At 46.4% G+C, this 17,038-nt stretch overlaps 1 protein-coding gene across 1 annotated transcript in view; it reads left to right on the forward strand.

Moving 5' to 3' along the window:
* mybpc3 (myosin binding protein C3) overlaps nucleotides 1-10,347 on the forward strand; it is a 37,496-nt gene extending 27,149 nt beyond the window's left edge. The window contains exons 23-31 of the mRNA XM_066700719.1: nucleotides 254-388; nucleotides 1,866-2,033; nucleotides 4,059-4,147; nucleotides 5,220-5,415; nucleotides 6,280-6,419; nucleotides 7,545-7,704; nucleotides 8,137-8,273; nucleotides 8,514-8,700; nucleotides 9,960-10,347. Of these exons, the coding sequence (XP_066556816.1) occupies nucleotides 254-388; nucleotides 1,866-2,033; nucleotides 4,059-4,147; nucleotides 5,220-5,415; nucleotides 6,280-6,419; nucleotides 7,545-7,704; nucleotides 8,137-8,273; nucleotides 8,514-8,700; nucleotides 9,960-9,991 (1,244 nt within the window). The 3' untranslated portion in view covers nucleotides 9,992-10,347. The remainder of the gene's footprint in view (nucleotides 1-253; nucleotides 389-1,865; nucleotides 2,034-4,058; nucleotides 4,148-5,219; nucleotides 5,416-6,279; nucleotides 6,420-7,544; nucleotides 7,705-8,136; nucleotides 8,274-8,513; nucleotides 8,701-9,959) is intronic.
* The last annotated feature ends 6,691 nt before the right edge of the window (nucleotides 10,348-17,038 follow it).

Consider the following 17,038-nt stretch of genomic DNA (forward strand, 5'->3'; position numbering starts at 1 on the left):
TTCAATCAACATCTCATTTTCTGTACTTAGGTTTCGATGTGCCTGCTGTGACTCGCTCCACTAGGATCATAGAAACACAACAGCAGTATGCAGGAAATAAAACCACCTGCTTCAGGCAGTTGGGTGGGACTTGTTGCACATCGTCTGCAGTTTTTCACATCGAGCAAAGAAACGCCTCCCTGCAGTGGCATTAAAACCGGGCCAATTGTGTGTCATAGCCCCTCCGATCTGAACTCTGTTCTTCCTCCGTCAGCTCCCACCAGCGAGCCCGTGGGTCTGTGTGTCGAAGACATCAGCGACACCACCATCGCACTCAAGTGGAGACCCCCCGAGAGGCTGGGCTCGGCCGGGCTGGACGGCTACATCGTGGAGTACTGCAAGGAGGGCTGTGAGTGTCACCTCATCGTCTTAGGACATGTCCACAGAGAGTAAAGAGACTCTAGCCAGTGCTGCCTAAGACGGGATGTTATTGAGCCAGGGGGACAATGGGAAACCAAACCATTGCATTGGCATGAGTGGCTGACTTGATTTGATTGGCTGGTGAATCATTTAACTGTATAATTAAGGAACTGCGTGGCTATGGGTGGGAGGGTATTTGACCACCCCTAGTTTGGGAACACGGTTTTAGAGTTTCTCATTGGTGAGGAAAGAAGAGACAAAAAAGCAAATCAAAGGGCAGAAGCTGACTGTCAAACAGGATGGCATCATAACACCTCCAACTTTAAAACTAAATTTAATTTTAAAATTTATTTTTCGAGATAAACATGTTAAAAAACATTCTAGCGATAATTTATTTTTTAGCAATTTAAATTCAAAATTATATATATATATATAAAATAAAATTAGGTCATGCATCCTGTGTTAAGCAAGAACTATCTGTCTTAAAATAGTGTTTACATAGCAAACTGTTGTTTTTAAATGCTATGTATTTTTCCTGCTGGTTTTGCTTTGTACCAAAACATATTTTATGCTTGAAAAAATAAATCAAACACTTGCTATGGCAGTTAGCGGTTTATTTTTGCTACTGTATGAATTATTCTGCTGCTGCAGGACTTGATATCGGTGTTTAAATTAGATACTCCGTGATTTTGACTGAGGTCCAATCCTGATACCTTATAAACCATCACATGTCATCCCCTCTCTGCTTTTAAAATGAGTATAGCTGCATTAGTGACAGGATCCCAGCAGTAATCTTGGGCGATAAACTGCACTGGATGACAGATAATATTGTTGCATCTCGACACACCACACCATCAAAACAACAAACTCCCTGAAGATATATAACAAAACAGGGCTGAGCCCGAGACGCCGTGTTAATGAGCTGCAAATGTTGACATTTACGACTTTGCCAATTAACATTTGCCTGGTGATTAAGTGGTCCAGTGATTACAGGTTCTTTGCTACTTTCAGAAATTGATATAATTTCTGCTTTGGAGTACAAAAGGGTCTTTATGTTGTCTTTCTGAGGAAAACAATCCTTCTGTAACCAGGTGTTCCCATGTATTATATTGCCTATATAGTTTGGAGATGCTCAAATTCTGGTGCCAAACAGAATTATGCATCCGTCATTTCATTAATTACTTGTACAATGATTAATCGTATTGACCTTCTCAGGTGTTCAGTAAGTGATGAACTAAAGAGAACCGTCCAGCCTATAGATCTCAGCCCTGCGGATGGCAGCGCCACAAACAGCTCACCAATTGTGAAGCACAAGCTTGTCTCTGTCCCTGTCTCATCCCTGTCTTCCTTTCCTTTCATTTAAGAACACATTGGAGTAAAATGAAAGGGTCTACCTTGTGTTTTCCCTGCAGCCTGTCGCTTTGTTTCACAATCAATGTTTGCTCTCTGTGTCCCTCTTCGCGCAGCCGACGAGTGGGTGCCCGCCTTCGAGGGCCTGACGGAGCGCACCTCGGTGGTCATCCGCGATCTCCCCACGGGCGAGAAGATGAACTTCCGTGTGAAGGCGGTGAACGTGGCCGGCCCCAGTGCCCCCACCAGACTCTCCCAGCCCGTCACCATCCGGGAGATCATGCGTAAGACCTGACCGGTGCCGTGCTTTTTGTTTTGTTTGTTAAAATCTCAGAAGGAAGAACACAAAACTGAGGACATGGACACGAACGGAAATGTATCCACAGTGGATTCTTTCCGAGAGATAGACTTTACTAGTAATGTTTGGGGTAAATCGCCAAGCCGCGTTGGGTGGAAGTGAACAGGGTGGACAGTATCATCTTGACTCTTATTGTACAGGAGAGGTCCGCTGTGCTGGGCTGAGTCAGACCACATGGCAATGTCCGCTGTGGATGGTTGCTACTGCACAACTGGAACTTAGCTGTAGCCAAAATCAGGGGCATTAACATACCTGCAGTCTATTGCCAGACTATCCCATAATCCATGGGCTGCAACCCTCTGTTTCTGAAAACATTAGAGAGGCTTCGGAGGCCATGCAGATTGACCGTAAGAGCAGAGGTGCTGTTCTGGCTTTGCCTCTCCTGGGGGGGTTGTCTGAGTGAGAGAGAGAAGCGAGAATCCTTGAGGGGCAGCAAACTTTCATCAGGGACACATCTCGGAGGGGATGAAGTCGGATTATAAAAGCTGCCTTTCGGTGCATTCTCCGCTTGTCAGTCAGCCCCCCACCTGTCGCTGCCAAGTCCCAGCGCGAGAGCCGGCAGCGCGGGGTCTTTCCGCTGCCCTCGACAGAAGCCTGAGGCGCAGGGACAGGTGTCAGGGATTGTGAGCTAATTAGAAAAGAAAAAAGCTCTCAGCGCAGGGAGGCCCGCCGGTCATGGCCACGGGCTGGATCACGCACAGAAGTCTCTGGTTGACGTGCGGCGTGCAGACAATGTGTTTATTCAGGCTCTGAGTGGCTTTCCAGGTCGTAATGAAATACTCTGCCTCTCCCCCCCGGCTCGGCTCGGAGACCGGCAACTGAACTCCCTGTGTGGCGAGAGCAGGAGAGTGGCCTGGGCATATCTGGGCTCGGCTGTCAGCACTGTACAGAGAATCACTGGGCCGAAAACGCCATGTGAAGGATCTGTGCCCATTCCTGTGCCCACGTTCCACATTTTTTTCCCTATCCCTTCAATCTACACTTTACACAGTAACTATGATGAACATTAGGTACAACTCACTTTAGCTAAGAATAGTAATGGAATAAGTATAACCCAACCACAGAGGGGTCCGCGTGGTTCAGTATTACTCCTCATTTCTTCATTAGCAGTTCATGGTAAAAATGTGTGGTAACAAGGCACAAACTACAACACATATACATAGACCCGAAACAGGCACAGCATGCGTCTGCTGGTGACATGTAATTTGGTTTCTATAAAGAGGTATTAATTACTTCATATTACATGTCAATATTAATATGTACGGCAGGTGGGATATTTATAGACACCACTACTAGACACTTAAGTACGTGTTAATGGATATGCCAATAATTACTGGAGAAGGCCTCCGGGCAATCAGATGGCTAGGCTGAGTATGTGGACTTTCAAAGAATGTACATACACTACACAGCAGCATAAATTAAGAGGATAAATAAGCATCTCAGAGAAAATGACAGCACTTTATATTCAAGGTCCGTGAACAAAAGTATAAGAGCCCAAATAAACATAAAAGTCCTCCGCAATCATGAGGTTTTCATTCCCGCCATGTATCAGCCGAGCCAGAACGAGATCGCCAAAGCCTTTGATGTTTATTCGGGCTCTTATACCTTTGAAACTGACACAGCACCGGACATTCAGGGGCTCATAATGAGGGTGGCTCCACAATCCAGCTCATAGGCCATTTAAGCTGGGAAGTTCAGCAATGGCAGATTCTTAGCCAGTTAAAACACAGACTGCTTGTATCCTAAAAACATAAGAGGCTCAAAACTTCATCCAGGCAAATTGATAACTGTACTGGAATGTGTTGGGCACTGCAGGTCTCCGTGTCTCTGCATATAACAGGGCACACAGCTAAGTTACTGATCTACGGATTTAATTTCTGTGAGGGAGGGACGCGCTGGATTTCAGTCAAGATCACAAACCGCTTTTTGACTCCCTGCCTCTGTCTTGCAGAACGCCCCAAAATATGGATTCCTCGCACCCTTCGCCAGACTGTGATCAAGAAGGTTGGAGAGATGGTAAACATCGTGATTCCCTTCCAGGTAGGCTTTCAGACCTGTCTTTCTGCCTTCATGTTATTAACACACCTACTGCTGTCATGGATGGGTCGGTAAAGTAGATCTGGAGGGAAGTTTATAACAGGGAAGTTTATGATCTCAGCGCACCTTCATGATCTTGTTTGTGATTCAAGTAACAGGATGTCTTTCTTCTCTATTAAAAAATATATAATCTAAAAAATCAGATACATCACTTCTCAAATCCCTTCTCAACACAGCTAGAGTCATAAAAATGTATCAGATTGGTTAATTGGCCAGGGAAAGGTACTGGTAGTGGACTGAGCTTTTTCAGGTGCATGGACTTGGGGATTTCTCCCCTTCTTTGTTTAAACTTTTAACACCTTCCACACCTCAAATTCAGCTCAGTTTTAGATTTTGCCCTGTGCGGAAATTCAATCCCAGGCGAATTTGTTGACATAAGTTACTATGTGCGATATATATACGGGTTTGCGCTTTCTGCAAGCTATAAATACAGGGACCTCGGACCCTGAAATCGAATCCTTGTAACACATGTACAGGGATATTAATGACTGGCACTCACTTCTCCCCCGACTCGTAATGAAATCAAGTCCCGGAGCTGCTGAAGGCCTGGTATTCACAACCACACTCAGAAAAGAAAGATTTACTACAAAAATGACATCGGCAGAGGGGCAGTTCTGTAAACATTTGCTTGGCACTTGCATGTAGCGCATTCAGCTCGTTAGGGGACAAAGGGTCTCAGATAGTGATGCCAAATTAAAAATGCTGCTTATTTGGGCCTTTACCCTGGTCTGTGGAACAATACGAGTCTACCTTCCATCAGGTATATTCAACAGTCGAATGGACGCTCTGTGATTGAGCCTTTAGCTCTAGTATTAGAAGTTCCGGTTATCTTCACACAAGTTGTTCACACTTTGCTCTGGTGGCACCTGCCCAACAGGTTCTCAGAGTTTTCAAGCCGGGCGTTTCTGATTTATTCACGAACATTGTCCACACTTGCCTTTAACTTTTATAATGATGGTTCCACTGAGAGGAAAACTCCAGCGTCTCTAAAATGAGAGCGTTGTTGTTCACGCAGGGCAAACCAAGACCCAAAGTCACCTGGACGAAAGACGGCGAGCCTCTGGACCCCAAGCAGGTGAGCGTGAGGAACAGCGACACCGACACCATCTTCTTCATCCGTCGCGCCGAGCGCAAAGACTCCGGGAAGTACGAGGTGCAGGTGCAGATCGAGAACATGGAGGACAAGGCAGCCATTAACATTCAGATCGTGGGTGAGTCCCTGGAGTCCTACGCCGGGCTTCTACATCCCCCCACCGCTAAACACACACACACAAATTCAAGTATTGCGTTTATGATAGGTAAAAGCCATCAATTGTGTTTCCACGCAAAGTGCAGGCACTTCTCTCACTCTGGAATATACACTTGCAAGCCGACCAGGGAATGCAGTTTAATAACCAGATAGAGAGGGAAAGGGTTGCGCCATTTCTGTCGTATTTCTAGAAGGGCGTATTCTGAGCACGAAGGTGACCTGAGCTGATCTCTGACACTTTCTACTGCCGAGGCAGGGAGGCTTTGCTGCTCCACTTAGAGCGCAATAAACAGCACGTAGCTCCAAGACGCTGGACTAGGAAGTCATGTCACTGTGACGCCCTACCCAGGGACCTCCTTCTCACTGCTGTCTCCAGTGGCAGTAAAACCAAACGGCAGGCGGGACACATGAATTTTTATCAGGTGACAAAGGATGACAAACCACATCAACAGACTCTCATGAGTCAGAAGGAACCAAGACTCGAGTTTAGAATTATTATAATTACTACTATTCTCATATAATATTAATCTATTTATTATAATTTTCATATTCAATTTTAAGATTCACTTTTTGCCAAATTTGTGTGCACAAAACCTAATAGAAAAATAATGACAAAACAATCGAAAGTAACAAATTGGACCTAAAGCATTTGAAAAAAGATCCTGTTGTACATGTAATGTCTTCATGTTTATTTTTCTGTTTCTCTCGGTTTTCTCAGTATTTGTTGTTTACCAACATCATAGTAACCAACTGTAAAGAGATACAGCTCATGCAAACCACGAGGCTCAAAGATGCTGGTTGCTAACCGTGCTTTTCTATTTGTCAGACAAGCCCGGTCCTCCCCAGAACCTGAAGATCACGGATGTGTGGGGCTTCAACGTGGCACTGCAGTGGACAGCACCGAGGGACAATGGGAACTGTGACATCACAGGCTACACGGTGCAGAAAGCAGACAAGAAGACCATGGTATGCTTGGTGCTAGCGAGGCTTGCATCTAATAGTTTGCACACACACCCTCATTCATACAGCCTTGCACAGTGTTATAAATGACAGGTCAAGATCAAAATGTGAAGAACATCAATTGCAACAGAACAAAGAATGTCACGTAAAGCTGTTCCGCAAAAAACCTTCACACAGATTTTGAATTAGACGACGATAAGACACTCGCTATTGCTGCAATCTTAGTGTTGCGACAGCGAAGCTGAACATGGAGGAAAATAAGAGGTTTCCCACTAATGCTCTTCAGGAATGCTTGACTCACTATCCCTTTATCTCACCCCGAGATAGAGCAATGCTGCATCAGCCACCGCAGCACTTTAACAAGCTGAGCCCTTCTCTCCATGATAACAAAAGGCCAAGGACTCAAATACAAATAATGAAAAGCTATAATTGAATATTGTATGTACAGTATGCTGCCAATTTAAATGTGCATCAGGACTGGAATTTTCACAAGCAGCCAAGGACAGCTTTACCTCTCTGTGACACCGTGGCCCCGGCAGGCTTCACCTTGAGACGTGTGCCTGCGGACTGCAATGCCAGCAGACCCCTACTGTGCCCCTGTGGCCGGCAGTGCTCTTGGCACGTCACCGCACAATGAGAGTCTAATCTTAGCCCCCGGCCTTGAGCAGATTTAGGAGCCATCTGCAAACTGTCACTTTGATTGTTCTTCATAAGCTGGGTGGTTAACACCTCTAAAAGTCCGTCCTTTTCCACAAGCACAGCGTAATTATTTTGTTATTACATTTCCCTACAAGCTGCTCCTGCCATCGCTCGATTTCTGAAACCCCAGCATTCCACTACATTACATCTGAGATTATCACGTCAGATAACAATGTGTCAGCGGTGAAGGCAGATGGCACAGTTTTATCGTGTGACACAGGTGTTTACGGGCCAGTACAGGAGCTGCTGCGCCTTGATCAGTTGCAAATGAGCAATTCTGTCACTGAACAAAATCAGACAGATGTTGACATCAGATAACTCACATGTCCTATTACCCCTGCCTTGAATTGATCCTAAAATGATTAGACAGAAAGCTTGTCGCTGGTTTGTAAAGATTGTCCCCGGTCTCGTCTCGTCTCTCCCTGGCCGCAGGAGTGGTACAACGTGTACGAGCACTACCGGCGCACCAACTGCGTGGTGTCCGAACTTATCATGGGCAACGACTACGTGTTCCGGGCCTTCACCGAGAACATGTGTGGCCTGAGCGAGCAGCCCTGTGTCTCCAAGACCAGCGCCCACATCCAAAAGACCGGTGAGTGTCCCTTACCCGCCGTCCCGCACTGGGCTTCAACGCGGCTGAATCGACGACCTGGGGTTTCTTCGAGCTGCGGCCCTCGGAGGCGACAGGTCCGAGGTTATGGTTCCAGTTCTCAAAATATAAAACCGGAATCACAAAAGAAGAAAAGGAAGAAATATGTGTCGTTTTAAGGCGGGATTTGAAAAACTTTTGTACATGTACATACACACAGAAAACTCAGTAACCATTTCTGTATTTTGAGTCATTAGTAAGAAGGCTCATTTGAAACTATACCCAGTTTTGCCCTGGGTAAAGATAAGCAAACAGAGCCATGTGTCAGTGTCCATGTTTTCTGAAGAAATGCTAAGCGAGACGACTGTTTCATGCAGAACACAATTTAAGAGGAGTGTTGAATCTGCTTTAACGCGAACTGTGTCTGTCTCTCAGGTATCGCGTACAAACCTCCCAGCTACAAGGAGCACGACTTCAGCGAATCCCCTAAGTTCACGCACCCCCTGGTGAACCGGTCCGTGATCGCCGGCTACAACGCCACCCTGAGCTGCTCTCTGCGGGGCTCGCCCAAGGTAACAGCACCAGGGTGCTCCTCCAGAGGATTGTTTCTGGTTTATAGTTTTTTTCTCTCTCAGAAAGCAGTCATAAAAAAGAAAAACAGCCGAGGGAAAACCTCGATTAGAGACAACTCTTAGATGTATTCTTAGGTCCCCAGTCTCTCTAAATGCCTTCATCACGGCCAGCAGGCAGCACGGAAGTCCCCTCGAACACGTGTCGACCCTTTCACACATACATGTCTGTAATCTCTCCAGCCCAGAGTCACGTGGTACAAGAACAAAATGGACATCACCAACGAGCCCAAATACAGGATGTTCAGCAAGCAGGGGGTCCTGACCCTGGAGATCCGGAAGCCCTGCCCCTTCGATGGAGGGATGTACACCTGCAAGGCCGTCAATGAGAGCGGGGAGGCGGAGGTGGAGTGCAAACTGGAGGTCAGAGGTCAGTACCCACAACACACTGTCAGGATGAGCAGCTTTTTGACTGTCACTCCCAAGAAAAAGGCCTTTAAATCTTAGACGGCAATTTCTCATTCTCACTCCCTCCAGCCCAGAAATGCATTTATATCTGTATATTAATCGATTTCACCTTCAACAGTGTGAAGTTTTTGTGACGACACCCCTCCCCTTCCCTGAGACAAGACCACACTGTCAGTAAAACACGGTTCACTGAGAAAGTATTAGGAAAGGCGTACGACAACGATTATTAGTTACATATCTGTAATTTTTGGACAAAAACTTTAAACTAATAACGATGATGCTTTGTGGCTTGATGAGAGACCTCTTCCTCCTCCAACACTCGCATGCATTCATTCCTGCAAATTCCTTCTCTTTGTGACCCATCTTGCCTGACACATAAACCTGCATAAACACGTGATCATTTAATATGAGTTAATGATCATATATGAGAAGCTATTTCCAGTATTGTCATATATGAATGTGCCCTAGAGTTCCAGATTAAAAACTTGAATGCCAGACCGTGTGCATATTAACACAACTATAAGCCTTTCCAATATATGTCCATATACTGAAAAGGACCAGGCTGGATTATGTCTGTCTCTACCTGATGTTTTTGTGTCTTTCTCTTCCTGTCAATCCTACCTCACCTTCTGTCCTGTTATCCTCGCTCTTGTTTCAAAGCTCCTCAGTAATGCTCAGCTTGTAAATCCACCTGAGGTAAGTGCCAGCTCTGTAGGAGGAGGCCTAACACACTTGTAGGGAACAATTTCACTTTTTTAATCCAATCTCTGACAATTGTTCTCAAACAAATAATATGAAACAGTATGCGATGGAGCTGAACAACAGGCAGAAATTACCCAGATGTCTGTGCTTCTTAAACCAAGGATACAGATGAATGACAGAACATAACGACCTGAAGACTTCTTTGTCATACATTCAGCGCACAAACACACAGACACTAAAACACACACACTCAGGCACTGAAATGCACTGTGTGTTGCATGTTCACTGCATGTTTGTCTGTGTTCAGCAAACAAGGACATTCCAGTCAAAGCAACCTTGTGTGTGAAACAGCGTCTGAATGGCAACACACACAAACTGTGTCAGAAGGCCTTCAGTCCAGTTCGAGCACTTGTCAATGTGTGTTCAGTCATTGAGGGTCATTCAGTTTTACTCAATTCCTTTTTGACCACATCACAGCGCTGGTGTGCAGACCGTTTGACTTTCACGATTGCATTTCAGCTTATACCCAGAAGCCGGAAGCTTCGAAATGAGACGAAGAACGGATTCACGTGAACGGAAAAGCCTGCAAATCTCTCGCCTCCCCCCCGAGGGTGAAAAGACCCCCCATCACCCACAAGAACTTAAATCATCGTCCTGAAACTGCGCTGTTGCTTTGATGAATGTAGTGGTAGACATGCGAGTCCGAGAGCTACGGGGCCTTAGCTGGAATAGCTATTGAATCTTTGGGGAAATTATAAAGAATCCCCAAAATATAAACAAAAACAGAAACTGTAGAGGTTAGGTTCACATTGAGCCTTGTGATTTTTGTCTTCACTTTTATGGGCACAATTGTGTATCAGTGTATCCGTCTGTAAAATATGGAAATAAATCGGGGCGTTCAAGGAGAGAGGAGCTAGTCTGTGTGTTTCCTTCTACCGTGCATGGTGACGCGCTTTTCTCCTGTTGCGTGTAGCTCTTGCTGCAAATCAATGTGGCTCACTAATGGCACGCGTGAGGTTTAACACGACAGTGGGCACCCGTGATCTTCCGCATTAGAAACTGTAACTTAAAACAACAGCACAAATGAACACACAGGTGAGGTATCTGTATGTGTTTTGTGCTCAGTTCCTCTCTGTGGTTACTGAAAAGGCTTTGTTTCAATGGCTACAATGCACTGAGGTGCGTGTGATATTGGGAACCGTGTCAAACAGTGGCCGACTTACGAGAAAGTCCTCTGGGCCTCACAGACCCATTGTCCCCTAGAGATTACGGCACGTGTGTTAGTGGGCAAAAGCGTCCTGAGAAAAGCTCTGACTATGTGATATCCATGGCAAATGGAGCTCCACCACCCCCACCTCAGTGTATTGTGAAAACTGGGGCCACAGAGGCGCTTTCTCCAGGGCCAAAAACAGAGGCAACCCCTTCCCCCGAGAAAACAGCAGAGTGCGCAGAGGACTGTCACTGAGAAGCTGCCATAAATCATCAGCAGTCCTTGGGGAGGTGACAGGGACTGCAGCTGTCAATCACCTTCAAGGGGTTTCTATTCTGACAGCGATGGAGTCATGCCTTCAGCGTCACTCTCCCTGCAACTGGCCCCGCCGCAGTGTGCCCCCGTAAGAATGCCGTCCTATCGTTAACACGCCGATCCGCCCCGGGGTTTGAGGGGCCGTGTTACCCAGGTGCTAATTCCCATGGCCTTCTGCTTTGTGAAATCAGCAGAAAGTCATGGCGCAAAACTGGGTTTAAAATAAAAGTTGCTAACTCTATATAATATTACCCCCAGATTTGTACGATGGCACACAACCCCCACTGGCAGAGAATTTGGCACGAGCTCTGTATGAGGGTATGACAATCTCTCAATTATTCATCATGAAACAGAGCAGGCAGGCATTTATTTCTTAGTTTAATAAAACTAGCTTGATTCCTTAGTGTTAAAGTAGTTGATTTCAGTGTGACCTCTGGATTTGCACATGCTGGGATCTGTTCACTAAAACACACACACCTTGCAACGCACACATCTGTTCACCAAGGAAGGAAACTGAGTGCAATGTTTCGTAAAACAGTAGCCATGGTCATGAATGGATCTTCAGGGCCCAAGATGTAAATTGACCCCTGCTGTAAATACTCGAGCTGACAGCACAGTGGAGGGGGTGCCAAGTCCATGTCACAGCCTTAATAGGCTCCAATAAATGACTGCAGAGGAGGAGAGACTTCTCCCAGAACCGTTTATTCACAGGTGTGCTGTGTGTGATCAAAGACCATGAGAAAACATTCAACACACACCCACCACCCCCCCAAAAAAAGAGAAAACATCTTGAGAAACTGTGAACGCAGTCAGCCGTGTCGACATTCTTTCGTGTCCTATCTTGTTACATCAGTTTGTCTGCAAGGATGTGAGCAGACAACCTTGTCACTGTCGCAATGTTGCAGTGCTTCACTTCCTGTGTGTTTCGGGGGGCGAACCGACGCCAGCTCAGCGACTGTGGGCCACTGCACGGCAGGACGACAACGCAGACACACAATCACGGCTGGCCAAGACTCAGCCTCGACATCTGGCGGCTGCTGTTAAATGAATAAGGCCTGTGGTTGCCCCCCCACACCTCACAATCACTCACGACTGATTGGGGAACATGAGTGTTGGACTGCCCTTGCATTGCCCCACACAATATCTTACTGCTCATCAGCACAATAGAAGAAAAGAGAAACTACAGCAGGATGCCATTAAAAACTGTGTGTGTGTGTGTGTGTGTGTGTGTGTGTGTGTGTGTGTAAGCGTGTGTAATTGTGTGCGTGCCCACAGGTTTGTGAAGTCTGCAGTTTACCAGCTTTTCTGGCCGCTTGTGCTTCAAACCCTTTTATCAAAAGTGTCGGGAGAGTGCAGGGCCCGCCAGCGTCACCTGGCGCGTGGGTTTCATGTTACACAGTTCACGGACAGAACGGTGGCCCTGTCTAATGCTGGGAACTGTGAAAGCGTGCCTGGGTTATTAATATCACAACAAGAAGCACGATTAAAGGTCATTTGTTTTCAAGTGCAATATAATACTTACAGTGGGGGGAGAAAGTATTTTGCCCCTGCTGATTTTGTATGTTTGCCCATTGACAAAGAGATGATCAGTCTATAATTTTAATGGTAGGTGTATTTTAACAGTGAGAGACAGAATAACAACAACAAAATCCAGAAAAACGCATTTCAAAAAAGTTATAAATTGATTTGCATGTTAATGAGGGAAATAAGTATTTGACCCCTTCGACTTAGTACTTGGTGGCAAAACCCTTGTTGGCAATCACAGAGGTCAGACGTTTCTTGTAGTTGGCCACCAGGTTTGCACACATCTCAGGAGGGATTTTGTCCCACTCCTCTTTGCAGATCCTCTCCAAGTCATTAAGGTTTCGAGGCTGACGTTTGGCAACTCGAACCTTCAGCTCCCTCCACAGATTTTCTGTGGGATTAAGGTCTGGAGACTGGCTAGGCCACTCCAGGACCTTAATGTGCTTCTTCTTGAGCCACTCCTTTGTTGCCTTGGCTGTGTGTTTTGGGTCATTGTCATGCTGGAATACCCATCCATGACCCATTTTCAATGCCCTGGCTGAGGGAAGGAGGTTCTCACCAAGATTTGACGGTACATGGCCCCGTCCATCGTCCCTTTGATGCACTGCAGTTGTCCTGTCCCCTTAGCAGAAAAACACCCCCAAAGCATAATGTTTCCACCTCCATGTTTGACGGTGGGGATGGTGTTCTTGGGGTCATTCCTCCTCCTCCAAACACGGCGAGTTGAGTTGATGCCAAAGAGCTCGATTTTGGTCTCATCTGACCACAACACTTTCACCCAGTTCTCCTCTGAATCATTCAGATGTTCATTGGCAAACTTCAGACGGGCCTGTACATGTGCTTTCTTGAGCAGGGGGACCTTGCGGGCGCTGCAGGATTTCAGTCCTTCATGGCGTAGTGTGTTACCAATTGTTTTCTTGGTGACTATGGTCCCAGCTGCCTTGAGATCATTAACAAGATCCTCCCGTGTAGTTCTGGGCTGATTCCTCACCGTTCTCATGATCATTGAAACTCCACGAGGTGAGATCTTGCATGGAGCCCCAGACCGAGGGAGACTGACAGTTATTTTGTGTTTCTTCCATTTGCGAATAATCGCACCAACTGTTGTCACTTTCTCACCAAGCTGCTTGGCGATGGTCTTGTAGCCCATTCCAGCCTTGTGTAGGTCTACAATCTTGTCTCTGACATCCTTGGACAGCTCTTTAGTCTTGGCCATGGTGGAGAGTTTGGAATCTGATTGATTGATTGCTTCTGTGGACAGGTGTCTTTTATACAGGTAACGAGCTGAGATTAGGAGCACTCCCTTTAAGAGAGTGCTCCTAATCTCAGCTCGTTACCTGTATAAAAGACACCTGGGAGCCAGAAATCTTGCTGATTGATAGGGGATCAAATACTTATTTCCCTCATTAACATGCAAATCAATTTATAACTTTTTTGAAATGCGTTTTTCTGGATGTTATTGTTGTTATTCTGTCTCTCACTGTTAAAATACAGATACCATTAAAATTATAGACTGATCATTTCTTTGTCAGTGGGCAAACGTACAAAATCAGCAGGGGATCAAATACTTTTTTCCCTCACTGTAGGTGCAATTGGTCATTATAAGGTTGAATATAGATGGAATTTGCCCCAGTCTCTGAAAACACTTAACAGAATTCAAATACAGGAAGGTAACTAAACAGTGTCTCAGTGGTTTCTGTCAATATGCTTCCATTAGGGACAGGTGTACAAATGTACCCGATGGCCCAACGATGACGGGCTCTGTGTGGCTCAGGGCTGAATGACAGAAAATCTCAGCTGGGGTTTAATGGAGAAATATCTCAGCGTGGCTCCTTCATTAGCGCAGGATCAGCTGTCTGTCCCAGAGCAGGTCGCCCCCCCGGAGCCAGAAACACCAGCCTATTGTGCTGGACTGTGGACGCCCACTAGGGGTAGGGCATGAAGTAAAGACCCCCCCGTTTAGGGTTTCCAAGGGGCTGCACTTCCCAGTCGGATGCCTGCTGAGCTACCTCTGTTTGGGTGAGGGCCGCGCTGTGCCTCTGTGAAACTGTCTTCAACACGTCCAACACAATAAATCATTTTATTTAACGAGGGTCTGCAGACTAATAGGGATTTCAATAACAAGTCAGTTCTGACAGATGGTGTATTTTTAACTTTTTAACACACTGCACTGAAAGGTTTTGTGCAAATATAACCCTGCACATGTGACCAGGTATTACAATGAAGACAATCTCATCCTTTGTCAAAATACCTCAGAACAATATAAACCTTTATTTTTTTTTGGGGGGGGGGCTTCAAGTGGGTTTTAACTATTGTTTTGTGTTGTTTTTTCAAAATAAAACTCACTAACAACTGGGACTAAGAAGTCCACTGCTGCTGAATACAAATCCCACCCAGAGCAATCGCTCCCGCAGTCGCCCCTCCCACATCACAACACCGTGAAGATATTTATGAGGCACTTCACCCTCAGCATCCCCCCTCTTTCCCAAATCTAATCGAGCCCCGGACGCTATCAGCAGTAGCTGTCCGTTTCAGAGAAGCAACTCCACTGACACGTCCGGGTGAGGCAGCTGTGTCTGGGCTCCAGGAACAATCCTTCACAGAACCCGACCAGCAGCGCAGAATGGACAGATATCCTGCTCCCCCCCAAACACACACACACTCCCCCCACACTCACGCCTGTACACACACACACACACACACACGTGCACATTTCAAATGACAGCAGCTCAAAGATAAAGACAGAAAAGGCGCTGACTGATGCTGGACAACATGGAAAGATCTGACAGGAATGCTGTAACTTCTCATGTATTTCGAGGCAGAACCTGAAAGTCACACTTTGCTGAAACCCACGTTTGAATCACTATTGACAAATACTCCACGGCCTTAAAGACTTCACCCTCCCCTCTCCACTCTCTGCTCCTGCAGCCTGGGAAACATCAGCCTAACGCGCAGGCCAGGGCTGCGGAGAAGAGCTGCACCAGCCTCTACCTGGGAAGTCAGACTGGCACAGTACAGTCTCTCACATGGGGCACTGTGGGACGGTAACTTAAAGAGATATAAAGAGAAACTGCCTCACATCAGTCCTCTCTCCCCACACACTTCTAGAAGGCGTCTAGAAACCCCTGACGGACAATGTGCTCCAGGGGAACGACGAAGGCAGAACGGAGAGAGAAAACGTGAATGAAATGCACCGGCATCACAGTTTGGACACATTCAGTGGTTTGGCAGAGAATACACGGGTACATATGGGACTACCTCGTTTTAAAGTAAATTCTGGGGCAAAACCATCAAAAAGATCTGGAGTTACTGTATGTTAGCTGTATTTGTTTGCATATTTTCACAATATCCAAATATTTTCTGCCCATATGATCTGTATTCGTCCCTCCTCCAGAAATCAGTGCTGCAGAACATGGCAGAGGACCCCAGGACTCCCGCTTTGGCACTCTCTCTTTTCTTTCCAAGTCAACCGGGGCCCGTCCCAGTCTGAGCCTTTGACATGCATTCACACTCACAGACGCACCGTTACCGTGAACAGGAAGACCACCTGCACTGTCATCTCATGGGAGACATGTCAGAAAGCTCCATCATCTAAGAATACCCCTGTCCTGGATCACATGATTTCGGCTGCACTGACAGGTGGTCCACAGCGGGGGGGCAGGCGGTCTCTTTTGGACGCTTACATCACACCTAGGCCAGCCTGGGGAGGGGGGCTGCAGCCTACTGACTCTGACTCCAGAAACGGGGACACTGCGTGCGATCCCCCTCGTTAAGGTGCTCAATTGCCGGCTGTGGGGTTTCACAAATGTGTTTCGCTTCTATCCAGCAGCTGACAGGAGCACCAGAGTTTTGCTGAGAAACTGTAGAAGAAAAACCTCTTTCTTGAACAGATACGGAATCAACCACCGCCAGAACAAAAGTTAATCAAGGGCATGGGAACCCCACCAGATTGAAGAGGGGTGGACATCTTGCACACGACATTAGTAAAGACAGTCACAGATTTCATGCATTTTCTGGGTTGAACAGAAAGGACTGCCAACACACCTGTTATTTCATATTCTCTCCGACAGGGCAATACCTCACCCTTGTGGCTCGTTGGTGACACTGCAGTTGTGTCAAAGTTTCCCCAGTATTTTTCCACCTGATGAACAGACAGAAAGTGTGATTTCATTTGAGTAGGGCATCCTCGTACCCTCGACACACCTCTCCAGGTTACTATAAGGTCACTAAGATCCCCCCCCCCAACGGAAGACAGTGTTGTATTTAATGATCATATTACACCTAACCAAAATCCCGTGAAGCAAACCTGAGTGTGTGTTTAATAGCATCTTAAAGCCCAAGTTTCTCACTCAAACTGCCCTGATGGCGACACTTGATAGTAATGCAGCTTAATAATAATATAAATCACACCAATCACAGAGCAGCATTTCCAAACAGTCCCTCTCACCTCTTATCTTGTGTACATGAGTTATCAGTGTTTCAAAATGATTCAGGTACCAGAGGCGTTTCAGGCACTTAATACTAGTTGCGCCAGTTTCACAGGATGTAG

Source organism: Amia ocellicauda, chromosome 4 (assembly GCF_036373705.1).
Source record: "Amia ocellicauda isolate fAmiCal2 chromosome 4, fAmiCal2.hap1, whole genome shotgun sequence".
NCBI classification, from domain to species: domain Eukaryota; kingdom Metazoa; phylum Chordata; class Actinopteri; order Amiiformes; family Amiidae; genus Amia; species Amia ocellicauda.